This window comes from Eumetopias jubatus, unplaced genomic scaffold (genome assembly GCF_037043125.1).
Source record: "Eumetopias jubatus isolate StellerSeaLion01/CBP00866 unplaced genomic scaffold, mEumJub1_p1.0 scaffold_1, whole genome shotgun sequence".
NCBI lineage: Eukaryota > Metazoa > Chordata > Mammalia > Carnivora > Otariidae > Eumetopias > Eumetopias jubatus.
The window spans coordinates 145,314,016-145,341,118 of record NW_028274807.1 but is presented as its reverse complement, the minus strand read 5'-3'; the positions used below and the strand labels follow the sequence as shown (position 1 = coordinate 145,341,118).

General features: G+C 51.3%; 1 protein-coding gene across 1 annotated transcript; it reads left to right on the top strand.

The window, feature by feature from the left end:
- Positions 1 to 6: 6 nt before the first annotated feature.
- Positions 7 to 21,302, top strand: GASK1A (golgi associated kinase 1A). The gene is made up of 5 exons (XM_028107029.2): positions 7 to 102; positions 1,835 to 3,130; positions 18,849 to 18,971; positions 20,108 to 20,211; positions 20,823 to 21,302. The coding sequence occupies exons 1-5, from the start codon at positions 7 to 9 to the stop codon at positions 21,031 to 21,033; spliced, it is 1,830 nt and encodes a 609-aa protein (XP_027962830.2). The 3' UTR covers positions 21,034 to 21,302.
- The last annotated feature ends 5,801 nt before the right edge of the window (positions 21,303 to 27,103 follow it).

Here is a 27,103-nt window from a genome sequence, read left to right as displayed (position 1 = left end):
TGTCCCATGAGCACGTCTCGAGAAAATTATGGATTTTTGGCTGCAGTCAACCAAGAAATAATGAAAAACCAGGGCAAGAGGGACAGGAGGTATGCAAAGAAGGTACTTCACTGAAGGGCGAAGACCTGAACAATGTGAGTATTGGACTAAAGGGATAGAATGTACAAGTTTTATATTCGAATAATATAAAAACGATACAAATATACAAATTTGGGAGGGGCATCAGGGAAAGGGTAGGAGAAAGAATAAACATGCTATTCATTAATAAGAGCAGAGAACCAAAGAATATCATTTGAAGCTGCCAGATACAGTAGAAATGTGGGCATCTTTAATTGTACGAAGGCAAACATTAAAATGATAATGCGAGTGATGAATATTGACTAGCAGAAGAATGGTAGGGGACAGGAAAGAAGATGGGTGCTCATTTTATGACTGTTCTTACTAGGGATTCAGAACGACTATTTAAAGAGCTAGACAACTAAGGGCATACAAGCCTCAAGGTATACACCATAAGACAAAATAAAGGTAACTGAAAACATAGTGAAAGAATTCCAAATTATAAATACAAAAAATATGCCATAAAATTTAATGACAAACAGACTAAAGACGTATAGCATATCACGTAACATAAATGGGCTAAACCTACCTAGTGAAAGAACACAGAGCTCTTTTGGTGGAAGTGTGTGTACATGTGCATGTATGTGTCTATTTATTTATGTGTATGTATTTGTGTGTGTGGGGGGCGGGGGGGGGAGATACAGAGCGCACAGAAGTCCTCTCCTAAACCTTTACCCCATGGTAGACCATGAAGGAACCCTCTGGGCAGATTTGAAAACCATTGTTCCAGCCCATCTCCAGCAAGCAGGCAAGGGATTCCAGATGAAATCCAAGTTTTCAGAGCCCGCATTTCCGAGGAAGATCTTCTCTAGGCTTTGTCTCCCTGCCCTGTCGCCCTCGGGGCCTTGACTGGAGAGGGAGGAAATCAGAACCCTGCCTTCATCTGATCTGCCCACTGCTATTCAGCATACTGGTCCTCACCCTGCCCTGCCTCAAGCAGGGTGTTCAAGATCGGGGCAGCACGGCCCTGGGACGTAGACCCACCTGCTGGCTCCCAGCGGCATAGGCACCTTGGAGTCAGGTGGCGAGGGGTGGGGCCTGAGAATTTGCCTTTCTGACAGGTTCCCAGGTGATACTGAAGCTACTGGTCCAGGAACAGCATGTTTAAAAATCACTGCCCCAGAGTATGTCCTTGCCAGCACACCTGGAGCTGTTGCTACCGCATCTGTGTGCTAAGAAAGGCCAGGGCATCCGACTTCCACATGAGCAAGTGGGGCGTGCAAACGTGCCTAGGCAAGGACTGAGTCACATGGCCACAGAGAGGCTGGGCAAGGTCATCTGCAGCCGGGCAGCCTTGTGCCCGGGAAAAGGGAAAGCCATGTCTGGGAGACAATTAGAGATTTAGGGAGTGGGCCCTAGGTCTCACATGGAGATGAAGAGAGGGGCCAGCCCTCAGGGGTGAGGGACAGATGTGAAAAGAGATACTCATGGCGCTTGGTGACTGGTGTCATAATGGCGGTTTATCCGAGGGGGAGAAGCCCAGGTCCGCCTGCAAGCATCAGCAAAGGCTACCCTGGAAGGCAAAGCAAGCTCAGCTTTGAAGCAGGAGCACAACTGGCTGTGGTTGCCCGTTCCTCCCTTGAAGGCTGTGAGGTGTATTCCAGGTCTCTTCCCTCTTCATACACCTAAGATGTTCGTTCACTGTCCCCGTTGTTTTGTGGATTGGGTCTGACGTTTTCCCAGGTCTCAAACTTTCTTTTTCTATCCTGTCCCCCAGGCATCTTGGCTCTGGAGAAAGCTGCGTGGCAAGAGGCGGTGGGTGATGGCATTCTGCCTCTTAATGACTCTGTCTATGGTGACTGTCACCCACTTCCCCCCACAGCATCCAGCCACTGGCCCAGACCCAGGTCCCATGGAGCCCCAGGGGGTCACTGGAGCCGCTGGCCCCCACAGCCGGCAGGCTCTGAGCTCCAGCTGGAGGCAGCGGGCAAGAGACCTAGGGTTCTGGAAAGGCTGGCCCTTGCCTAGGAATTCCATCCCGGTGTGTGCTGAGGAGCAAGGCCACAGGGGGACAGTGGACAGAAGCAGGAAGTCCCTGGGAGAGGACAGCAAGCGTCCAGGGAGGGTCAGGAGGGACATTACTTTGGCCTCTCCAGGAAATTTGAGACTCAGTACCTCGCGTCTTGTGCTCCTGAGAGACGGTGAGGTCAGGGGTCCAGGAAGCGAAGATTTGGGTACCCCCTGGCATGACAATCCCATCGGAGAGGCACAGAATAAGACTGGCACCCTGGTTGACCCCGTCACAGGACGTGGCATGACAGCTTTACAGGCTTGGAGAGCTGCTGCTGGACCCACCCTCCGGCCCCGCCCAGTGGAAAGCAAGAGTCTGCCAGGAGCTAGGAACGGAGCCTTGACTGGTAGGCGACAAGCAGGGCATCCCACCCCAGCTACAGGGGCTCGCCGGTGGCCTGGCTCTTTTGGGGATCTGCAAGAATCTGTCTGGTGTGATGCCGAGACCCCTGAGCTGTTGGCCAGCTTGAGGACCGGCGGGCAGGTTCCCCCATGGCTCACAGAGCATGATGTGCAAATGCTCCAGCTGTTGGCCCAGGGGGAGGTGGTGGGCAAAGCCAGGGTCCCTGGCCATGGGCAGGTGCTGCAGGTTGGCTTCTCCAGTGAGGGTGCCCTTCAGAACATGTCTTCCGGGCTCAGCCATCTCTGCTCCCAGGGGCTCTGTGGCCTGATCAAGAGACCTGGGGACCTGCCGGAAGTCCTGTCCTTCCATGTGGACCGGGTGCTGGGGCTGCGCCGGAGCCTACCTGCTGTGGCCCGGAACTTCCACAACTCCCTGCTGCCCTACCGATACACGGATGGTAGCACCAGGCCTGTCATCTGGTGGGCACCTGATGTGCAGCACCTGGGAGACCCAGAGGATGACCAGAACTCTCTGTCCTTGGGCTGGCTGCAGTACCAGGCCTTGTTGGCACATGGCTGTAGCTGGCCAAGCCAGGCCCCCTGCCTGGGCATCCACCACACTGAGTGGGCACGCCTGGCGCTCTTCGACTTCCTGCTGCAGGTATGTGGGGTTGGACAAGGTGAGGGTGGAGAGCAGGGCAAGTGTGGGATTTGGGATGAATTGAGCACCTGGAATTGCCCTCCTGAGGATGGTTGGTGACTCCCCCTCCAATCCTTGTCTTTTGACCACCAAGCACCCGTTTTTGTTATTTTTCTGCCTCTGTGTTTATTCATCCAGTGGTGTGCTGGAATCAGCTCATATGGGCTAATAAGAGCCAATTCCCAGAATTTTCAGGAATTTTGTGACCTGGTGGAGAAACACAGGCATTATTAAAAATGAGATAATATCAACTAATAATATAATAAGTTATATTAGAAAAAAGGTAATAAATACTCAGAACTCATTAATTCCTAATGATTTCACTATATTTTACTGTTATCTGTACTTGTTAAGTTATTTGCATCTATATAGTAAGCATTCTACAGGGGTGAGCTACTGCACGTCTCCTGTCAACTGCATATTCAGTCATGTTGGTAGCTTGAAAGTGGCCGGGGTGGGAGTATTTACACCATGGGAGTCAGCAAATGCTGCAAATCAGGACTCCCCACTATTTCCGAGAGCTAGTTGCTAAACATTTATCAGCACATCACTGTTGATAACATTATATCCTTGAATCAACAAGGATTCAAGATTGTGACCTAATTTAAAAAAGAAAGTAACTGTGGGGAGAGGGAGAGACACAGGAGGATACAGGGACGATCCTTGGGCACTGAAGAGTGAGAAAGAACTCCAGCCCCAAGGCCAGCTGAGGTCCCTGCTGTGCCAGAAGTGAACCCTGGAGTTTCTGGGGATCCTAGGGAAGGATGGGGCAGTCAGGGCACAGGGTTAACGGGGGGACCGCAGGCACTGACTGTTTACTAACTATAAAGAGTGTGGCTGTGCTGGGGCCTGTGCTCTGGACGTCAGCTGTGGAGACACAGGTGTGGGAATGTGTCCAGAAATTAACATAAAAAAAGAAAAAAAGCTCAAAATGGGTGGATTTGTGTACTAAGTGCAGACTGAGCCGGCCCCCATTTCTGTAGGGATGCCCACTGAGGCAAGACCCCAACACGAGCCCTTAGATTCAGCGACGGGGGTGAGTGGATGAGCCACAGGACAGAATTCAGGCAGCCACGGGCTGATATGCTGTATTTGGTCCACACACGGTTGGTTCACAATGTGGTTTTTAGAAAATTCTTAGACAACGTGTAATACTTTGGAGATTTCCCATAAAAATCCAGCTTCCTTTGAAACATTGGATGGTTTAGAAACATTGGGCGTCCATTCCCACATGGCTGAGTAGCGATGCCTGCTTCAGAGGCTACCATGCCCACCTTTTGGGCGTAGGCCCTACCTCTTTATTCTCTATCATCCCCTCCCCCCCCCCACGGCCCCAGCCCCAGAACCATGAATGCTACCTGTCAGCCAGTGCGTGTTCGTTTCCGGTCAGTGGGCGAGCTGGTCTCCTGAGGTACTTCTGGCTCCTCTAGTCTGTGTCCACAAAGGCTGCTTTGTGGAAAGAGGAGTGTGGAGCCTAGTGGTCGGCATGGGCTTTGGCCTCAGCCAGACCTGGGCTTGAACCCCCCACTCCCAGACCCCTTCCTGCAGGGTGACACTGAGCAGATTACTTTGCCTCTCGGAGATTCGCTTTTCTTTCATCTAAAATGGCGCTGGACAGGGGCGCCTGGGTGGCTCAGTCGTTAAGCGGCTGCCTTTGGCTCAGGTCGTGATCTCAGGGTCCTGGGATCGAGCCCCGCATCGGGCTCCCTGCTCGGTGGGAAGCCTGCTTCTCCCTCTCCCACTCCCCTGCCTGTGTTCCCTCTCTCGCTGTGTCTCTCTCTGTCAAATAAATAAATAAAATCTTTAAAATAAAATAAAATGGGGCTGGACATCCTGACTTCACCCCCTTGGGTCTGACCATTATAATGTGTGGTAGCTTCTAATTGCCAGCACCAGCATCTGTGGGCTTGCTCTGGGTGACATGTGACAGGCTGGATGCTGGGGAGCTAACACTAATCCAGGAAGTGTGACCAACCATCCAGGTTGGGAAGGAGGAGTTTCTCAGACCACAGAACCTATAGTCCTGGGCAAACAGGGACGGCTGCTTATCTACTTCCAGGAGCAGCCTCCAGTGACTGATGGGAGCCAGGGTATAAAAGCCCCGGCACCCTGGCTAGGGTAGCTCTGTGTGTTCTACGTGTCTCGCAGTGTCCCTTACCAGGACTGAGACCTGATTACTCACAGTGGTCATTGTTCACCCTCTGTGCCTCACATCTCTGCTTCCTGCTTGTGTTTTTGGATTAGCTCTCTCTCTCTCTCTCTCTCTCTCTCTCTCTCTCACACACACACACACACACACACACACAAACTGCTTTTGCTTGAATCCTTGTCTCAAGGTCTGTCTCTGGGGGAGCCTGGCCTATGTCAGATGATAACACTGACCTTGTGTGGTTTCCGCATGCAAGACTGTTCGTGTCATACAGTGCCCGGAGAGTAGCACGTGTGCAATAATAAGCAGGCACAGTCCCTCAAACTTTATAGGAATTAACTCATCCAATCCTCATAGCAACCTTACAAGTGAGATGCTATATTTATCCTTATTTTAAAGTTGAGAAATTAAAGTCCAGAGAGGTTAAATTACTTGCCCAAGGTCATGGCTGCTGGACTGGAGACAGAGCCTGTACGGTCTGACTCCAGAGCTCACCCTCTTAATCACAGAGTTCCTATTCAGCTGGTCATGACTGAGTCAGGAAAAGGGGACTCTTGCAGGGATGCCTTGGAGCCTTGAGATTGGAGGCACCTCCTTGCAAAGCCCCAGTCCAGCTGATGTGCACACAGCAGTTTTCTGCTCTACAGAGAGCCCCTCTGTCCATCTCCCAGAGCTGCTGTGTGGACCCTTCCTCGGACGCCAAGCCCTGTTGTGGGGACGGAAGCTGCAGCAGCCAAGGCACACACAGGTTGGGTGTGTGGTCAGATGCTACTTGGCATGGCCTTGTGCCACCTCTTCCTTGGTTTGCTGAACACCAGTCAAGTCAAACACCCCTGTCTGGCTGATGCTGCCTTCCTAGAAGCTGCTAGCAAGTCAGAGAGAGACGAGGTTTCAGGATGTGGGTTTCCCCGCATAGGAGCCCGAGGTGCCTTCTGACTGGGAACTGGGTACACACTCCATCTACAGCCCACTCTGTGGTGTGCTTGCTCGTTTGTTTTGTATTATCCAATAGAAACCCTTGCTTTTTCGTGTTTGTGTATCACAAATATCATTTCCCCAACACAAAATACACAAGCACCACACACATACACATTCCTTGTACTCCCCACAAAGCATACCCTATGCTTTGCAAATCCCATCTAACACCTTGTATTAGTTAGTGATTGCTGAAATGTTAACAAACCTCTCCAAAACTCAATGGTTTAAAATGCCAACTCGTTATTTCTTGCTCCAGGGTCTAGGGGTCAGTTGGACTCAACTGAGCTTAGCTCCAAGCTGTGGTTTGGGTTTAGGTCTGCTTGGTTTCTCATTCTGGAACTCAGGCTGAAGGGGCAGCAGTACCTGGGCAAACTCTTCTCATGGGAAATGGAGAAGCTCCAAAAACTCAACCAAACTGCTAAAGCACATTTAAGGCCTCTACCAATGTCACTTCTGCTTGTATTCCACTGACTAAAGCAAGTTATTGTCAGGGAAGGGAAGTAGAGTCTGCTCAGACTAGAAGGGCTGGAGAGGAGCATATATATGCTGGACAATAGTGAAAATCATTTACATACCCCCAAACACACACATTGCACACTTACATGTGAGCCTTCTGTGCCCGCATGCGCCATAGCCACCCACACACGCACACCATGCCCCTGAACCCTACACCCTCACGGACTCCAAATGATGCCCCAACACTGCTGTGGGCAAGCAGGAGCTCAATCCTGCTGAGATCATTGAGGGAGTGTGTAGACCATAGACCAGAGTTGTCTCACCTGAGGACCAAAGCTGGGTTATTTGCCCACTAGCTCCCAGCTGTCAGTGGCTGAGACTGCTCGTGAAAGCATTGACCTCATGGCACTTGTAGCCTGGCCTGTGGGCTGGCCAGCCGAACCCGATCCTTCAGCCAGAGAGGGGCTAAGGCAGAGACCTGCAGCACTTGCCGTGGAAAGCCATTGGTATGTACAGGAATAGTGGGTGCCAGGGAAGTAGGCGTGGGATACTAACGGCATCTGCAACTCCTAATGAATTAAGTCAAGAGCCAGTAGGACCAGGACGGTGCTCTCGGTTAATAAACTGGTTTCTCTACGAAAAGATAAAGTACTAATTGTGAGTAGGTACCATCCCACCCAATCTAGGCTGCGTCATAGGAAGAAGTAGGACCAAGAGAGGGTCCACCACTTCTGAACAGATCAGTGAGAAGCTGGTTCTACTCAGGTGGACAAAATGGGTAGGTGAGTGTGTATGTGTGTTTGTCGAGCGGGGCTCACAACACTCTGCTCAATGTCGGCGGCCACCTGCAACCAGAGTTGCATTCACTCCGGTAAAAGGTAGAAAGTCCCTCTCCTCTTGGGACGGTGATGATGGCACAGCCAAGCCATGGTCAGGAAGAGCTAATGACCATCACATTCACTGTAAGCCAAATCCAACCTGAGAGGAGTTGTGCCTGGGACCCAAAGGGGCCTTCGACCTAGACGCCAGAGTGAGGGCAGGAAGTGCTACGGGTTGGGCACGTTGCTATTTTTTCTCTTTTAAAGGGGCCTCTTTTCTCATACTGTGCTTCCTCTTAGAGGGTGTGTGACTGGCTAGATGGTGGGTGAGATGTGGAGAATTCAGACGGACTGGGAGCTGGTAATGTTGGCTCATGAAAGTCTTTCTGCAACTTCTGCTTGTGAAGGGCCTTCACATCCCTAAGAGTCGAGATCCCAGGAAGCCTCACCTGCCACCATCTTGGTCCAGGTCATCATCTTTTCTTACCTGGACTAACACAACAGCCTCCTGATGTGTCTCCCTGCCTCCACTTTTGTCCCCTCCAATCCAGTCTCCTTACGGAAGACTTCCCCAGGCAGACCCTGAGTCCAGGATTCCGGCGAGGTTGTTTATCTGGGGGACGATCTCAGGAGACAGCTGAAGGGAGGTGGGAAGTGAGATGGGGGGCAGGCAGCCAATAAAGGGCATGATATCAAGGCAGGTCACCACGTGGCTGACTGGGGCTTAGTTCCATAGGAAAATTTCTAAGAAAAGGTATTAAATACATGCTCAGAATTAGCCTATTTTGTAGCCAAATATCCCATCAATCTTTGGTTGAGGGCTGCTCCTGGAGGAATGGATCCCCTGGAATTTGGAAAGCCCCCAGACAAAGCCATATAGCAGCTGGAAGTTGGAGGGTGAGCTCCGAAGGTCATACAGAACTCTTCAGACACAGAGTGCATACTTCTATGATCATAAATCAGATCATGTCACACTTCCCCATTAAAATAAGGTAAGGCCTTCCCGGTGCCCTCAATATCAGGTTCTTCAAGGGCCCATGTTCCTTTTTTTTTTTGGGGGGGGGGGCCATGTTCTTTTAAGACCTTCAGGGATCTGTCCCTAGCCCCATCTCTTGGCACCTGGCCTTGGTCAGTTTCTAAACACACCCGGCTCCTTCCAGTGCAGGGCCTCTTGCTTGGACTTGCTTCTGACTCCTCCTCCCCAGGCTTTAGCTCTCCTGACCGCCCCTCATTGTTATTCTCTTTCTCTTTCATGGCATCCTGTTTAGTCCCTTTCTGATTCCCAGCACAGTCTATGATATTTTATTATGTATTTATCGTACGTCTCTGTTTTGTTCATCACATCCTCAGCACCTAGCACAGAGCCAAGCTCTTGGTTCAGTCCTAGATAAGCACTTGTTGAATGAATGAATGAATGTATGAGCAATGAATGAACTTCCAGGGTCTCTGTATGATATCCTGTCCAGATGTTGCTGTGTTTTGCTTTCTCGACCACCACTTCTTCCTGTCAACTGAAAAGAATCCCAAGGCTTTCTATAGGCCTTTCTTATAGGGTCCAGAATAGAATCATAGAGGTAGAAAACATTTGCCCTGCTCCTGCATTCTGGCTGTCAATTAACTTACACTTCCAGGACAGATGACAATGTCCTTGACCGCTGTTTCAGCACTTTGCAAATGTTAATGCCTAATAGCCCTTGGAGGAAGAAAATATTCTTAGCTTCATTCTACAGGTGGGGAAACTGAGGTTTAAAAAGAGCTAAGGAACTTGCCCACAGTCACAGCCTTGTTTCATCCAGTGCAGTCTGGCCACAGAGCGCATGCTCTTGCCCTCTTTGCTGTACTTAACTGGCCCTAGAAAAAGTATTTATTGAGTCTCTTGTGGGTGGGACTGGCCCATTTCCTTCGCAAGAAGCCTGTTCTCAGTTATTTGTGATCCTGCATACGTTCCTTGTTTTGAGTCCAAATATATGGCTTCAATTCAGGTGTATCTCCTCTGGTTTAGTCTTCCTGGGACATCAGGTGTTCTGTCAGTTAGAGAGGATCTCAGATCTGTCATCATTGCCGACCTTTCAGGCTTCCAACCAGAGACAGTTATGAAGTGCCTACACCTGTCCGGCAATGTCTGACCCAAGACACACACACGAACTCATTTAAGTCCTACAACAGGCCTACGAGATGGGAGCTGTGTTCCTCCCCATTTCACAGATGGTGCAGCTAACTATGGAGGATGAAACACATGCCCGGACAAGGGTGATTAAAGGGTGACATTGAGTATCTTTACACATATGTTAAAGCAGGACCTTGATCAGGGTGAGGTATGAGGAACAGACTTCTAAGATGATCCCCACAGTTCCCACCCTGCTGGAATTAACCCCTGCCCTTGAGTATGAGTGAGACCTGCGAATATGATGGACTAGTACTCCAGTGATTAGGTTACCAATCATTTAACTTTAAGTTGATCAAAGGGAAGATTATCCTGGGTGGGTCTGACCTAATCAGGAGAGTCTTTCAAAAGAAATGAAGTATCTAAAGAATTTCCTGCTGGCTTCAGAAAGCAAACAGCCATGCTATGAACTACCTGGTGGAAGGGGAGGTCTCTAGGAGGACCCTGAGATCCCCCGGGACCTAGTCATACAACCACAAGGAATGGTTTCTGCCAACAACCTGCAGGAGCTTAGGGGATGACCCTGACTTACAATGAGACGTGGCCCCTGGCCAACACCTGGAGTTCAACCTGGTGAGACCCTGAGTGGAGAACCGGGGAAAATATGATGGACTCCTGACCCACAGAAACTGTGACATAATAAGTGGGTTCTTTGAAGCCACTAAGCCACTGGTCGTTTGCAATGCAGCAATAGAAAACAAATTTATGAGCCCAAGGTGCAGACATTTTAAGGAGGTTTAGCTCCTGTCCTGCATGACTTGGACAGTGAGCACCTCCCTGTTTCTTCAGCACCACCCTAGTCCTGTCTCTGGTTCAGATTTTTTTAACTTGTTTATTCTTTGTCCATAGTCTTTGCTCATTTCCTTTTAGGTTGTTGGTCTTTTTCTTAATGATTTCAAGAGCTTTTTATAGGTGAAGGCAATTAGTTTTTCGTTTGACTGTATTGTAATATTTCAGGTTTGGTTGTCATTAAACTTTGTTTATAGTTTTTCTGCTATGCAGAAATTTAAAAAATGTTATGTTGTTAAAATTATCAAGCTTTTCTTTTATGACTTCTAGGTTAGTATACGTTTTAAAAGGCCATCCTCACTTCAAGGTTATTTTTAAAAATCTCCCATATGTTTTCATCTATCTTTGATCCATCTGGAAGGTGTTTTGGAGCAAGAGATAAGATGCAAAACAACGATTTTTTTTTTCAGATGGCAACCCACATGTCTCAACACATTTGTTGAATAATCAACCTTTTCCCCAAGCTGAAATGTTGCCTTTACCATATAGCCAGTTTCCATATGTATGTAGGTCTATTTCTGGACTCTTTTCTGTCCCAGTAAAGGTTTTGCCTATTTATATGCCAGAATCACAGTTTTAATTGCTGTGCTTTATATTTTATGTTGACAACCAGTAGGGCTGGGTCTTCCTCATTGCTCTTTCTTAGAATTTTCCTGATAGTCTTGCATACTATTCTCACAAGAAATTTAGAGTCAGCTTGTCACTCCTTCTCCTTCCCAAGTCCTTTTGGGATTTTAATTGGGATCAAATTAAATTTGTGTGGACTATAGAGAGAATTTACATCCTAAAATATGAAGTCATTCTAGCCAAGAATCGGATATTGTTGGTTCACAACCCACTCTGGATCTCCTCAGGTGTAATCTGAAACTGGCCCCCATAAGGGGAGGGCAGTGAGAGACCAAAGAAAGAGGCAGACCACTCCAGGTTGGTAGGAGGTAGGTTTAATAAACAAAGAGAACTTATATACGAGGCTTGTCTTGGGCAGCCGCAGGACAGTGGATCTCTGCACCCACCTTCCAAACTTAGAAGTTTATATAGAGGCCTTAACTGGGTTCAGTCATGTATACTGTGCAGATGTTCTCAACACCACATCACCATCTCCAGGCTGTGTCCTTGGAACAGCCTCTGGGAGCGGGAAAGGCAAGCGGAACCCACATTCCAAGGATCAGGGAGGGGGCAAGAGGCCTCCAAGTGCCCGGGTCCAGCTCATATTCCTGTGGCCATTGAAAATGGGATCTTTTCTTCCAATATATGTTCTGTCCAGTAGCCCCCAGTCTGCATGAAGGCTATTATTTCTGTGTATTAATGTGGTTACTGGCCACACAATAACTTTGTATTGCTTCTAACAGTTGCTCAGTTTATCCTCTGGGTTTTCCAAGTACACCAGCATTTCATCTGTAATGAATGCACTTGGTCTTCTCATTGCTTCTCACCTCATTACATTTGCTGACTGCTCCAAGGCAATGGGAAATATTAATGGGCTGAGGGACACGAGTTGTTGCTACAGATTTGGGACAGTTTCTGCTGCTTCACAATTAAATGTCATACCAGTTTTTGACGGAAGATATAATGAGGAACTATTCATTATTCTTGCTGTATTAAGAATTTCTATTGTCAAGAATGGATGCAAAATTTTATCAAATTCCTTTCAAGTATCCACGGAAGAAGTCGCAGTATTTCCCCTCTAATGTAGTATGTGGGGACTCTTGTGGAAGGTGTTCTAACGGTGACTCAGCCTAGCTTTCTCGGTTGGAAACGTTTTTGCTGTGGTGAATTTATCTTTTCATGGCTGTGGTTTTTGTGTTGATGTTAAAATTTTAGACCGATCTACAGATGTGTTTTTAGATAAGATCTAGTTCTTCTCAGTGCATCTCCTCAAAGCCCATTAGCCAGTCTATTCAGCCGCATCCTAAGCTGGCGCCACAGCTTCTGGGCCCAGGCTTCGGGCAGATGCAGCATCCAGATGTTCCTCCCCAAAGCCTCCAGGAAGATCGCCCTTTATCAGGACCCATGGGGAACACTCCAAGGTGAGTCCTCAGAAGAAAGTGGGAGCAGTGCCCGTTAACCCACTTCCCCCCAACTCTGACCTCCCCAAAGAAGCCTCGAGAATTCTTTAACCGCCAGTTGGGTCAGGGTGGGACCCGACCCTTGCCCTCTATGGAGAGAGATGCTGCCACCCTGTGGCAGTCTGATCACCAGGCAGGGAGTCGGCCCTGCCAAGAGCCACCCTTTAACACCCAGAAAGACCCAGGCTTGTGATTGCTCCCAGCTTGGGAGAAGGTCCCTGAACAGGGGGTATGGGCCACCAGGGACAGCAAGCGGCCCTCCTGGAATCCACCAGACCCAGATCAGGCACTGGCTGAGGAACCTGTCTTGGCCCAGGAGCCTGATGGGTCAGTGAGGGGACTCTGGCCACCCTTCCTACCCTGTGCTGGCTCCCCCCCAGACCTCCCCTCTCCCACAGCTGGACCTGCTGTCCCTCCTTGGCAGACTGCAGTGTCTTATCTCATCCAGATGTCCTGTGTGGGGGCCACAAAGCCAGGCCTCCCCCTGGATACTTCCGGTGTTGGCATCTTGGGCAGGGAGGTAGGGTTAAATGATCACAGTCCCCGTGCTATCAGCCAGCCACGCACTCGATTCACTCATTCTTTCACTCAGAAAAACCTCAACTCAGTCTCTGGTTGTGCTAAGCAAGTGCAGGGTGCTGGGGACCAGACCGAACCATGTCTGCATCTTTGCCAGCAGGGAACTTGGAAGCTCTGGTGCCACACAGCACGTGCCGGCCACACCGTCCCACTTACCGGTCAGAGCCGGACTGTTCGGCTTTGAGTCTTGGCACCACTGCTTCCTTGCCGTGGGATCTTCAGCATACGGGAAGGAAGCCCCTGGGACTCAGTTTCCACATCTTTGAAGTGGGGATAATAATGGTATTTACCTCTTGGCTACTGGGAGGGAGTAAACGGGTTGTTGTGTGTAAAACACTGAGTGGGCTTTACAATGGCTTAAGTAAAAGTGAACAAAAACCTCAGTCCACATCATGAGCATGCAACGTTGCTGGGTGGGTCAGAAAAGCAAAACTGCAAAGGTCTATCATTTTTTCTTGGTTACTGCTCATTTTTTCAAAAAGCGGGGAGAAAATCAAATCCTGAAGGAATGTGGGAATGAAACTTAATCTTGGTCTTGTTTGGCTGCTAGCCTGCTGCTGTTGAAATTGAATTTCTCTTCGGTGGAAGAAAAATAACCAGACGGTGTGGCAAAATAATCAAACTGGCCACCGGGCCTGGCCAGACCCTTCCTGTTAAACATTCAAATGGGTATAGAGTCTGAGACGCCAGGAATATTGGATGGGCCAGTATTCCTTGTGGCTTCCTCTGGAAATAGATGCTGCTACAAATTGAGATCTGCACAGAATGGCCGGGAGACGGGGGATCGGGAAGGGTTTGGCAGGAGGAAGGGGGCATGGCTGGCTGGGTGTCAGACATAACATGAAATCCAGAGCAGTTGCTGTGTCAATCTTGCCGGAACTGCCCTGGCATTTACTCTCCCGGCCAAAGAGAACCCAGCAGGTGGTGTCTGTTGCACATATCTGTCCAGAAACTGGGTGTACCCACAAGAAGAGCGTGGCTACCCTGTTGTAACACTTCCCATATTTCAGACTCTGGTTCTCTGGCCTGTAGCACTGGGTGAGGCTGGGGCTTCCTGGTGTGTGTGGGGGTGGGGGAACCCCTGAGATTCCTGGAGGTCTTTGGGCCTGTCGCTTCCAGGGCCGACACCACAGAAGGCTCTTCTGCAACAACCACTCCCTGCTTCACAGGTATCATTACCCTATGTGGGCCTCGGGGCGGTCCCACGGGCGGGGAGTATCGCTGCCCCACTTTATTGATGAGAAAACTGAGGGGTATAGAGGTTAAATAACTTCCTCAGGTCGTATAGTTAGGACATAGCGGAGGGGGGCATGATACAAGCCTCAAGTGGGTTTAAGACCAGTTGGAAGACTGGGAGGTCTCTGGAGGCAAGCTGCAGGTCTCTATCCTCAGCCCTGCCCTGGTCAATGCTATTATTAGTAGCCTGAGTGAGGACATTGCAGCTAAAGTAGACTTTCACACAGAGCCCTGATTTGATTCTCCTTCTGCCCATTCCTGGGTCCAGGGATCAGTGCATCGCCATCCTCCACTGGCCACGCCCGGTCCAGGGATGTGTATGACCTGATTGGTCCAGTCAGGCTAAAGGGAAGGTGCTTAGAGGAGAGATTCCTTTCCCCTCTGTCTGTCTCTCTGTCTCTATTTCTCTCATTAGTCCTCTCCTTCTCTCTGGACCTGAACATACCCACAGCGGCCACCTGCAGGCTTCTAGAGACAACTCTGGGATGTTAACATCGTGAGTGGTGAGTGGAGAGCAGAAAGAAACCCGAGTCCTTACCATGACAATAAGGAGCTGCTAAATCTCCGGCCTGCCCTATCTTGGGACTTGCTGCCACAGAGGATCTTAATTTTCCTTACGGTTGAAGCCGTTTTGAGTCAGGTTTTTCTGTTACTTGTGACTGTTGTTATCCAAAGCCTAGGCAGCCAAAGCAGTGATGGTCCACGTCAGGGGTCTTGTTAATGGGCTCACTTCATGCACGGGGTGATGGTTTTTTGCCACCCTGGCCAAGTTGGACCGGTCCTCTGGGCTTTGTGCATTGGTCTCAGTAGTGCCTGTGGGTGTCTTTGGCCCACCGCCCCTGGAAATACTGCCTAAGGTGGCCTCACAGAATTGCCCTCAGCCTGTTTGGGGTGATTGGTCTATGCCCGACGTGCAACTTCTCCGTGTTGAACTATTGCAAAACAGAATGTGTTTTGAGACAGTAGTTGGGGGGACTGTTGAACACTCTCATTCCTGGATGTCTAGTTTTGTGACGTTGATTGAAGCATATTTTCTTGTTTGTGTTGGAGGAGATCAATTTTGTATTTCTTCAGAACATATGTGAGTTCTCCTACAAAGGGATATGGAAATGGAGCAAGACCTTTGGCCAGCGCTGAGCTGGGCTGAGTGGACTGGGGGGTGGCTTTAATGAGTACTGCATCCTGGAGGTGACAGATCGTCCCCCTCGCCCCATTTGTGGAGAAGGGTGGCTGTGCCAATGGGCAGAGGGAGGCAGGATGGTGGTGCTGGCTCTGGTTGGTCACCACAGTGACCACAGAAGAGAGACATGGACCATCCAAACACCACCACGGCCGCTGCTGCATTGTTGTCATGGAGGATGACGGGCTCTGTGTCTTCTCATTCTTCCCCTTCCTCCTTCATAGTTTTGAAAGCTCTTCTCCAGCCTTAATTAGCAAGGGTGAAACCAAATTAATTAATCTCATGAAGAGTAATGATGGAGACCTCATTTGACCTCTGTAACTGGCTCCCCTTTCCTGGTCTTCGGGGAGGCAGGGCAGGATAACACAGAGAGCTGGCCTTCGAGCCAGACAGATCTTGGCTCGAATCCCAGCTGTATTACTTTTACATGTATGACCTTGGGTATGTCTGGGGTCAGTGTCCCCATGTGTAAAATGGGATCATAGTGTCTCCCTTGCATAGCTGCAGTGAGGAGTGAATGCGCTAGGGAGGATGGCAGTGGTCATGGTGGTGGTCATCTGAGCGATGTTTTGTTTTGACACCAATTCTCCACCACCAACTGGGTTTCCCACAGTTCAATTCAGTTCTGACACTGTCTACCTGGAGTCAGTGTCAGATCCCACACAGGTTAAGGGGCTCAGTCCTACAACACTGTCCCACTTCAGATACCAGTCAAAAGCCCTGGGCTATGCACACTTCTGACCAACTGGCTATAAATTCTCACAGCCCCCTCCTCAGGTTGGATAATTTGCTAGAATGGCTCAACAGAACTCAGGAAAACACTTTACTTACATTTACAGGTTTATTATAAAGGATACGAATGAATGTCCTGGTGAAGAGGTATATCGGGTGAGGTCCAGAAGGGCCCCAAGCACAGGAGCTTACGTCCCTGTGGAGCTGGGATACGCTACCCTCCTGACGCATGGATGTGTTCACCAACCCAGAAGGGCTCCAAATCTCATTGTTTGAGTTTTTATAACCCAATCTCCAGCTCACCTACCCGCCCTGGAGGTTGGAAGGCGGGGCTGAAAGTTCCTATCCTCTCTTCCCTTGTCTTTCTGGTGCCCAGCCCCCATTTGGAAGTTTTCTAGGCTGCCCTGCATCATCTCATTAGCATAACACAGATGTGGACCAAAGGGCTCATTAGGAATCACTCAGGAAAGTCCAAAGGTTTGGGGAGCTCTGCGCCAGGATCAGGGCACAGAGACCAAATATATTTCTCATCATACCACATCATGTATCCCTGAGAGACAGTTGTTGCTTTAAAATCAGATGAAAATGATCGCTGCTGTAAGCCTGTGGCTTTTCTGCATCCTCACCACCACCACGGGGGAGGGAGGGGCCCCAAATCCTGCCAGAGCTGAACCGTGCGGTAGAGCAGAATCCCAGAAGGTTCCCAAGGACTGAGAGAGGAAGCAGACCCTTTCTTTCTGTGGGGTTCATCACCAGCTTGGTGCCATCTGGCTTCCTGCTTCCCTCTCCCTGACTCTCACTCACCTCCACCCTGACTCTCTGCCCTCTGTTCCCTGGGCAGTTGGCCTAACCACAGTATGTTACCTGGAGCTGATTTCTAGATTCCCAGGCTGGCACCTGCCTCTCCAGTGGTGTTCCCAGGCTTCCTAAATTAGACTAGCCATTCTGCCATGGTGGGGTCTGGGTCTCCATTCTGGGTCTTCCACACACCGGGCTTTTTCAGGAAGTGAATTACCTTTGCATCCTGAGAGTTAGCACCTGTGTGATTCATCATCCTTGGGGGGTGGGGGGGGTGTCCCTGAGTCCTCCCTCTCCTGTGACCCTGACACCACCTGGGGATTTAAGATGACTCAAACCCTGGGTCCCCCAACCCAGGAGGATCTGGAACCCTTCCTAGGGTTTGGGCAGATCCCAAGCAGCTGACGGCTGCTTCACATGCCTCGATTTGCCCCACACCAAACCTGAATGCAAAGCTCAGCCCCTTCCCCCGGGGCCAGCAAGCATTTCACCAGGGTGGCCGCTTCTGCTGGAGGATGGAGGGGTCACGGAGGGCCCATCTCACCCCCTCAGCCTCCTGCTGCTCCCTGCTTCACTCCCCTCCTCCTCTCCTCTCTCTCCTCCCCCTCCCACAGCAACAAACGGACTTTTCCTCTTGTCCCAAGCAAAGCAAGTCCTCCCACACCCAGACCTCTGGAGATCTGGTGAGATCTGTCATTAGCACTCCTCCAGGTATCGTATCGAACCAAATTTCCTTCCTACGAGGAAAAAGGGTACATCTCCTGCAGCTCGCCCACCCCGTGAGGGGCACTGCCGGCCGCCCCCAACCCCACCCGATCTCTCCTCTACTTCCTGGCACATCCCAACCTTTTCCACACCACCTCCCCCTTCACCTGTCTCTCTCCTGCCTGTCTCCCTACGGCAAGACCCTCCCTCTCCCACCCCAGAGGACTCTGCCACTTCTGTGTTTAGGCCTCTCCGTTCTGGATCTCTTTGCACTTGCTGCCCCCTCACGTAGGTCAGGGCTGGGGCGGATCCATGTTTCTATTTAATTCCCGACTTGCAGGCGGCAACTCCTTCCTTCGCAAGAAAGCTACTGGAAGCAGGTGAGTGGGATATATTATTATGAGAACCCTGTGACCCTCTAAAATGTCATGTATGTCAGCTACATGTGTGTATGGAGGGGGCGGGAGGCAGAGCTCCTCGGAATTGACCCCACACCATGCTTGAGAATTCCCCTCCGGTGGAAACCGAGCCCAGGAGGGGAGTGCCCTCCTCCCGCCCTGACTTCGAGTCTGGCCTCTGGCCTCGCTGTAGGGTTGGAAGAGCTATCTAGAGGGTCACTAAAGCACGTTCGGTTCCCAAGAGGGGAGGAATCCTTGCTGTAGCACTGGCTGCTTTAGGAAAACATGGAGTCCAGTGTGGATCCCCGCCCCCACGTAGACAGATGCTCAGCACTGGGAGGCCCAGTGGCCTCAGGCCAGAGTTCGGGGCAGGGCCACAGGGGAAGCCGTGGGTACCGGTGGAAATCCAGGCTGGCCTGAGGCGTGAGCCAGCAGCTCCAGGGGTGCAGGGTGAGCTGCCTGGAGGAGCAGGGCAGAAACTCCCTCACTACGGGCTGACCAGCACCCACAGCCACGGAGGACTGCCCCCAGCATGAGCCCCCCACCCAGCCCGGGCCCAGGCCGCCCGAGTGCTGGGCCTGGGGGAGGCAGGCCTGGAGCTGCACCCCTCACAGCCTGGGTGTCCTCGCAGGTGCATGACCGCCTAGACCGCTCCTGCTGTGGCTTCGAGCCCGAGCCGTCGGACCCCTGCGTGGAAGAGAGGCTCCGAGAGAAATGCCGCAACCCCAGCGAGCTGCGGCTGGTCCACATCCTGGTACGTCCGCTGTCACCCCTCACCTGTCACCAGACTGCGGCCCTCCTGCCGGAGTTGCAGAGATCACGGGACACGGGCGGTTCCCAGCCCTGCTCTTTTTAGCCGCAGGAGCCTTTGGTTGGATAATGTTTCCAGGAAGCCACTGTACATAAAACTGACCCCAGTGGGGCTTTGCCAGTGTGGTTGAGGTGGGACCACTCCACTGTCCCCTTGAGAGGTCTACAGGGAACCCCGAGGGCACCCAGATGCAGGCGTGACATCTGTGTGTCTGGGGAGCTGCCCCCACCCTGCCAGCCAACGTGGGGACTGTGGCTTGGACCGGGCTGGGCGGTGGCAGTGACAGGGCTCCCTCCTATAGGATAGCCCACGGGCTGGTGCTGATCCGAGGGACACTGGGCTGTGCAAAGTAGAGCCCAGGCTGGGAAGTGACGAGCCGAGGACATCAGAGACAGTGACGAGGGGCCACCCTCGGGAAGGGCTACTGTATCTTCTCCCCCAGTGACCCTAATGTCCTCGACGCCTTCTCCTGGCCAGTTGCTTGTGGAGGGTACCATGGTGCCCCGGGCTGAGCGTCAGGTAGGCCACACCGGCCTGGAGGCCAGGGCTGCCTCGTGAAGCCGCTGGGTGGTAGGAAATCTCCATCTCCTGTCCTCAGAGCCCACTCCCCTCTTCCCTGGTAAAAGGCAGTCACCCTGGGGAGAGGTAAGGCTTTTATATCTATCATTCACCCCTGGGCGGCAGCCATTTCACAGATCCCTTAGGACAGCAGTTTTTGGAGGGAGGAGTCAGTAGGCATCAAGAAATAGATGATCCCTGATATGGGGTAGGGGGGAGAGACAGAGAGAGGGAAAGCTAGGGTCCTGGAGGCAAAAGTTCATAAGTTAAGCCAGGGTGATGGAGAGAATTATGGGAAAATACCATGGAATCCTGGAGAATATATAAGAATGGGGTGCACGGGGGTGGGAGTAGGGAGCAGAAGACACGGACTCTCATTCCCAGCCACACCACATCGTGGGACTGTCAGCTCAGCCCCCCCCCCCCCCCCCCGCCAAGTCCCTTAACCCTGAAAGAATCCGTGGGTGCCAGCTAGGCTGCAACTTTCCCCACCCCTGTCCCTGGCCATCTTCTTCTCCGAGGTCCGGAGCAGTGATCCATCCCATCTGGTCTACATCGATAATGCCGGCAACCTTCAGCATCGTGAGGACAAGCTGAACTTCCGGCTGCTGGAGGGCATTGCTGGGTGAGGGTCAGCGGGATTGGATGGAGGTTTGGAGACTGAGGCCCGATAGCCCTGCTGTAGACTGTGCGACCTTGACTCATGCTCCCGAGCAGTCCGCAGCCTGAGACAAAAGCTGCTGGATCTGAGCCCCGGGAGGAGGTGGGGAGCTGGGGGAATGCAGCCAGCAGGCACCCCCAATATCCAGAGGGCCTCCTGGCCCTGCAGAACACGGCAGCCTGCTAGGGTCTGGTAAGGCTAGCCCTTCCCTTGCCCCAGAGGAGGAGCCAGCCTGGGGAGCCTGCCTGCCCTGCTCAGTCAGGGCAGGCGGCTTGGCCTTCTTAGGGCTCTTCCTGGCATTTCACCTGAGATAGCAGAAGCTGATTCCCGCAGCTTCTCTCTGGGAAGGGGGACCCCTCCAGAAGCCCCATCCCCTGCCTGCTTCCGCAGCAGAGTAGGTGGGAGGGTTCTCTGATAACGAGTCAGCAAGCGGGCCCCGGGCACTCTGCAGGACGACTGTGCCAGGCTTGCCGGCCATGCAACTTCTGGCCATCTGGCTTCACCCGTCCCGGACATTTTCTGAGATCACTTTTGCTTTTCCCTTCTGTCCTGGGGCCCGGGGGACCTGCCTCCAGGTTTCCCGAGTCTGCCGTGCAGGTTCTTGCCTCAGGGTGTCTGCAGAACATGCTGCTCAAGTCCCTGCGGATGGACCCCGTGTTCTGGGAGAGTCAGGGCGGGAGACAGGGACTGAAGCGGGTGCTCCGGACCCTGGAGCGGCGAGGCCGGGTGCTGCTGGAGCACATCCGCAAGCACAACCTCACACTCTTCAGGGAGGAGGCCTCATGAGCTGCCTCGCTGGTGGGGCGCTCCCGGCACCAGCTGACTGGATGAGCACCCATCCTGGTGGCCACAGTCTCTTGGGTTTCCCCCAACTTGAAGACAAAGGGGAAAAGCCAGAAGAAACCAGAGGATACCGTGGATGTCCCAGATGTCCCACCTTCTTGGGACAGTGAAGGTGGTGGTGGGTGGTGGGTTTTCCATCTTAACCACCCTCCTTTCTGCCTTTTCAGCTCTGGCTGTTTACTCCCTTCCACCAATAAATATATTCAACAATGTTCTATGAACCGCTCCAGATACTATAAAGTTGTGCATCCCACATGCCTATGTAGAGTGGATGTGTGTGTGTGTGTGTGTGTGTGTGTGTGTGTGTGTGTGTGTGTGTAAGTTTCCCCCTGGAGACACCAAGCCAGAAGCTTGTCAGTGAGCAAGCCCCCAAGCTTCCAGCAAGCTCTTGTGTGTCCTGATGTGAACAGGTCTGCTCAGCACAGAAATGTGGACGCATCAACAGTGTGTGGCCCCATCCAGCTTGCCCAGTGCACGTCGACCACCCAGGGCACGGGAGGACGGGGCCCAGCGCTCTGCTCAGCCCACTCGGCAAAGACCAGTCTCCAGCAAGCCCAGCTCTCCTCGTATGTCCTCAGAACTCCCAGGTTGATCGCCCCCCCTTCCTGGGCTGCTCCTCAGCCCCAAGTTGCTCCAGCAGGGGGCGCAGGCCTCTCATGGGGCTGTTCCTCAACAGGTATCCCTGCCCTCCCTCCCTTCTGCCTCAGAAGGCCTTTTGAAATGTAGGTACCCTTAATATTTTGTCTACTTTGGTTTTCAGAGGACTGGACTTGAACGAAGGAGCTCTGGGTTCAGATGTGGCCCGGGCCACTGCATGGTCAGCAGATGACATAGGTTTATTGAGCACCCGCCGTAATGACACTTCCTGAGCGACAACTGTGCGCCAGGCACTGTGACAGTGGTTTGCATGGATCAAAGCATGTACTCTCACCACACCCCGATGGGTACGTGTGATTATTAGCATCTCCACTGTACAGATGAGGCACAGAGGGGTTAAGTAACTTGTTCAAGGGTATCCAGCCCGTAGGCGGAGGGGTCAGAATTCAAACCCAGGCAGGAGTTGTCTTGAGCATGTCTTGAGTCCGGGACCCCCACGAAAGGGCTCCCACTGCCCTCCTTGGTCACTCGGACAGCTTTTCCTCCTCTAGTCCCTCTGGATTCAGAGCTGATGATGAGGCAGGGCCGATTCCCTGGAGTGTGGATCTGCACACTTCGACCCAGCCACACACAGTCACATGCATCAGGCTCCCTGCCCATTGCTCTTTGCTCGTGAAAATTGGCTCAGTCTCTGAACTGGGTCTTTCCTATGAACTTGAAACTTCAGCCACTTTCTATCCTTTTCAAAGAACACTCTCAGCCACAGGGTGCACTGCTTGCCCTCTGTCTCCCCCAGCCATTGCCTCTGGAATGAGAAGGATGTGCCCAATGAAGCAAACAGCTGGGGTTGGTGAATCAGGACCTTACCATCAACCCAAAGAGGCTTAGGGAGGCAGGGGCGGGGCAAGAGCTGTGAGAGGTCTGCGGTGCAGGGGCTGCTCACCTGCGTGCCAGTCCTTAAGAAACCGGCCGGCCACAGGGTCTGGTAAGACCAGCACCGGCGCCAGCCACCATGCTGCCTGACTCGCCTCACCCCAGGCCTGACCCTGTTTCTTTGTACTTCATTCCAAAAGGGCTGCTGCGAAGAAAATGATGGTGCTTCCAAAGGGGAGCGGCTGGTGATAGTAACAGAGGTTCACAGCTCTCTAGATGCAACTGCAACAGTCCCCAAGCTCTGAAAATCAAAAGCCTTTTCCTACCTTCGGTGCCAAAACTCATGTCCCACTCAGCTCGAATATTCAAACGTTTCACTGCCGAAATGCCAATGTGTTCGGTGATTGGGTGTAACCTCAGACCCCGCTGAGAGTGTAGCATTACCCCTGGTAGAGGTACCATATTACCTTTCTATATCTGAAGAATTCAGAATTCGGAATGACTTCTGGCTTCCAGGGTTTGGTTATGGGATTCCAGACCCGTAATAACTTAATACAAACCAGGCATGGCGCTAAGGGCTTTATACAGGTGATCTCATGAATGCCTTACAATCCCAGCTGCACTATCCTCACTCTAGAGATAAAGAACCTTGGCTGGGGAGGGAGCGCATTGCCCGAGGCCGCACAGGTGGGGTGGCAGAGTCTGCCCCTGAACCTGGGGAGCGTCACCTGGCATGAAGTGAATACAGACGATGGCCCACACCATGCCAAGAGCTGTACCGTGTTCCTCGTCGCAAACCTTCGGAATAACTCCAGGAGGTAGGCGTTACTGCTCCCATTTGACAGAACAGGAAACGGAGGCACAGAGAGGTTGAGTCACTTGCCCAAGGTCACAGTGCAGGTAACTGCTGGAGCTGGGATTTGAACCCAGGCCCGTTTAACTCCAGAGCCCTTGCCCCCACTGCTATAGCATCCTTCCTTCTTACCTTCATTCATTCACTCATTCAGATTTTCCACGCAGAATATAGAATTTGGAAGCAATCCATGTGTGTGGCATGCTTTGGTGGCCACGTGTCCCAGATGTTTGGAGACACGTCATCTGGCCATCAGAGCGTGTGTCCTGGCGTTCTGTTGGTGAGCAACGTCCCCGTATTCACAGTAGTTGCAAAGACAGTACTTGGAGGTCCTGTGTACCCTTCATCCAGTTTCCCCCAGTGGTTGCATCTTCCGTAATTACGGTACAGTTCCAAAACCACGGACTTGACACTGGCATACTGTGTGTCATTTTAGCACCCGTGGATTCATTAACCACCACAGCAATCAAGATACAGAACTGCCCCAGCACCGCAAAGATTCCCCCTCCTGCTCCCTCTCCTGCCACACCCACCCCTTCACTCTCTCCCACCCTCATCCCCGGCAGCCGCACATCTGGTCTCCATCTCCACATTTTTTTGTCATTTGAGAATGGTATCTAAATGGAATAGCACAGCATGTAAACTTTTGACAGTGGCTTTCTTCACTCAGCATAAAGCCTCTGAGCTCCAGCGAAATGGTTCTTTTTACCAATAGTCTGTTCCTTTTTTATTACTGTTCCTTTTTATTAGTTAGCATCCCATGGTACAGAGAGACCGCAGTTTGTTTACAAGTCACCCCCTGAAGGACATCTGGGTCATTTCTCGTTTTCGGCTAATACAATTAAAGCCGCTCTGAACATTCTCGTACTTGTTTTTGTGTGAACAGAATATATTCTTTTTTTTCTGGGGCAAATGCCCAGGAGTGCAATTTCATGGTAATATGTTTAATTTCTTAAGAAACTGCCAAACTATTCCCAGGCTACTCTTTTACATTCTTCTCAGCAATGCATACGAGAGATCCAGTTTCCCTGCATCTTTTCAGGCATTTGGTATCATTCTTATTTCTTATTGTAGCTGAGGCAGGAGTGAGGTGTTCCTCCCACCAGCACCTCTGCATTTCCACTTGGAAAATGGGAGTATGGGGGGATTATTAACCTCGTGGTTATACAACAAACCCTGCCTCACATTTTCCGTTAGTTGGAAAAAGGTGTTGTTGCCAAATATGGCATGAGATTGCCAAATACGTGTTACATGAAATTCAGTTTTGAGTGTTTTGTATTTTGTTTGCTAAACCCTAGCAATCCTAGAAAAAGGCTGACCTACCTGAACCTGGGAAGTCTGATAGTACAATATTCCAAAAGAGAGTACTGGAGTATTTCCCTAGATGCAAGCTCCCAGAAAGCAACTGTATCTTTTTGTGTTTTTTATTCCCCAAACAGAACAGAATCGTCTCAAATTCTAAATTAGCTGTGTGGCTTCGTGAGGTTTTCTCTGAGAAATGAAACTCCTTTTTGTAAGGGCCCTGGGGTCGCAGAGCCAGCATGACTCCTGAAGGGAAACCCCAACAGTCCCCTTCCGCATGTGGATGCAGCCCTGGGCTCTGCCTCTGGCACTGACCAGGGGGACCTGGCCAGGCTGTCACCATCTTCAACACTGACTGGGCTGGGAGAGCACGGGGCCAGACCCCTGCAGAGAGGAATAGTGGCACGCCACTTCCTCCCTCCTACCTTCCCCCATGTCTGAGGAGGACTATTTGCAGACCTGACACTGCCCTTCTGTGCTGGAGGGTGGGGACCCAGAAGAAGGGGCCCTCCATCAGCTCTGGGGTACATGCTATTGTGCAGCGCCTGGCACCTGGAGGGCCTGACCACATGGGGACGGCCGAGCGGGGCGGACAGAGGCTACACAGTCAGGGGCTGAGGAACAGCTCTGAAGGGTTTGCTTTGGGCTGGGGGGGGGTCCATGTGTGCTCCATTTCCAGGCCTCGCACGAGCCTGCTGCCACCCCACCTACGGCCAGTGAGGTGACCTCAGAACTGACTCATGGGGCACAGAGGGAGGCACTTGCTATTGGGATGGGCTTCTGTCGGAGGAGCCCCCCCCCACTCCGGGCACCCCAGATCCCCGCTCCCAGGCTCTCCTGCCCTCATCTCCCGGCCCCGCCCCGATTCTTTGATGGGGCTGTATTAGGACGCAAATTTAAAACAAACAGTATCAAAAATGTGAATATCCTTAATGTTAAAAGCAGCTCTTATAACTCCCCTATAATAACAAAAAAAACAATTCTTGCCTGCTAAATTTCCAAAGCTTAAAAAACTGCAAATACGGGGATGATGGAAATAATCTACACCTTGCAGGGATGTGGGGTACAAAGAAGTATATATGAGTGAAACCCACGGAATCTACACTGAAGATGGTGCACTTCACGAGAAATGAACTAAACATCAATAAAAGAAACATGATGACAACAAAAAGCAGCAGCAAGAGAAGAAACACGCAGTGCTGTCAAAGGGCCTGGGCTGGGCTGCTGGGCATGCGGATCCAGCCTCCTGCCCCTTAACAAACGCTGTGATCTGGGGAAAGGGTATCAATTTCTCTGTGAGTCCATGCAGTGGAATGCTCTACAGTCAACCAGAATCTTGTTTTCAAAGAATAACTTTCAGTGACACGGTAAAGCGTTCCTATTATAATGTTAAGAGGAAAAAAACAAACAAAAAGAACCAGGACAAAGTTTCACAGGATTACAAATCTGCAAAAAGCAATTTGGACACAGGCAGAAATCCAGTTTCGTGGAACACATGAACCATTCACGGAGCGCCTCGGCATCATGATCCACACACATAAACACCCACCCTGGGCCTCTAGCTGGTGGGTGACCCCTTGCGGGAGCAGAGTACCTTCCAGAACACGACAGGGCGGCAGAGCTGGGGTTTGGGGGACGCGGCGGGCCTCATGACCAGGGAGCTGGAGGAGGCACACACTGTTTTCCAGAAGAGTTGCCCCTTGAGCCGAGCTTTAGTTTGTTTAATTGAAGTATAGAGTGAAGTATATCAAGTGCCCTGATCTCAAACGGTTGCTGTGCAACCACCAGCCAGATCAAGACATTCCCAACCTCCCGATTCCCTCGTGTCCCGCCCAGGCTCCACCCTTCCCAGGAGCCATTCTGACTTCTCCCACCATAGATTGGTTTTCTTGTTCTAGCACTTCACGGAAATGGAATCATACAGTACGTACTCTGTCACTCAGCATATACTCAACACTCTGTGAGACTGACACTGTTGTTATGTACCCATATTTCATTCTTTTTTAAAAAATTGTTGTGTCCTGGGGCACCTGGATGGCTCAGCCGGTTAAGCATCCAACTCCTGATTTCGGCTCAGGTCGTGATCTCAGGGTCGTGAGACAGACCTGAGTCGGGCTCTGTGCTCAGCATGGAGTCTGCTTGGGATTCTTTCTCCCTCCCCCCATTCATGCTCTCTAAATAAATACAATCTTTTTAAAAAATTGTGTCCTTTGCATGAATACACTTGTTGGTGGAAATTTGGGTTGTTTAGTTTCTGGCCATCTAGAGCTGTATTTTATACATGTCTTTTTGATACCATTAGCACTCCTTTCTCTTGGGTCTATATTTAGCAGTGGAATTGCTGAGACAGGGTCGCTATGTGTTCAGCCTTAGCAGAAACCACCAAGT

Excerpts from the sequence above, each read along its gene's own strand:
- GASK1A (XM_028107029.2), top strand. The coding sequence starts at position 7 with ATGAGCACGTCTCGAGAAAATTATGGATTTTTGGCTGCAGTCAACCAA. Across the intron at positions 103-1,834 it reads ACAGGAGGTATGCAAAGAAG|GCATCTTGGCTCTGGAGAAA; the intron begins GTACTTCACTGA and ends CCTGTCCCCCAG. Across the intron at positions 3,131-18,848 it reads TCTTCGACTTCCTGCTGCAG|GTGCATGACCGCCTAGACCG; the intron begins GTATGTGGGGTT and ends GTGTCCTCGCAG.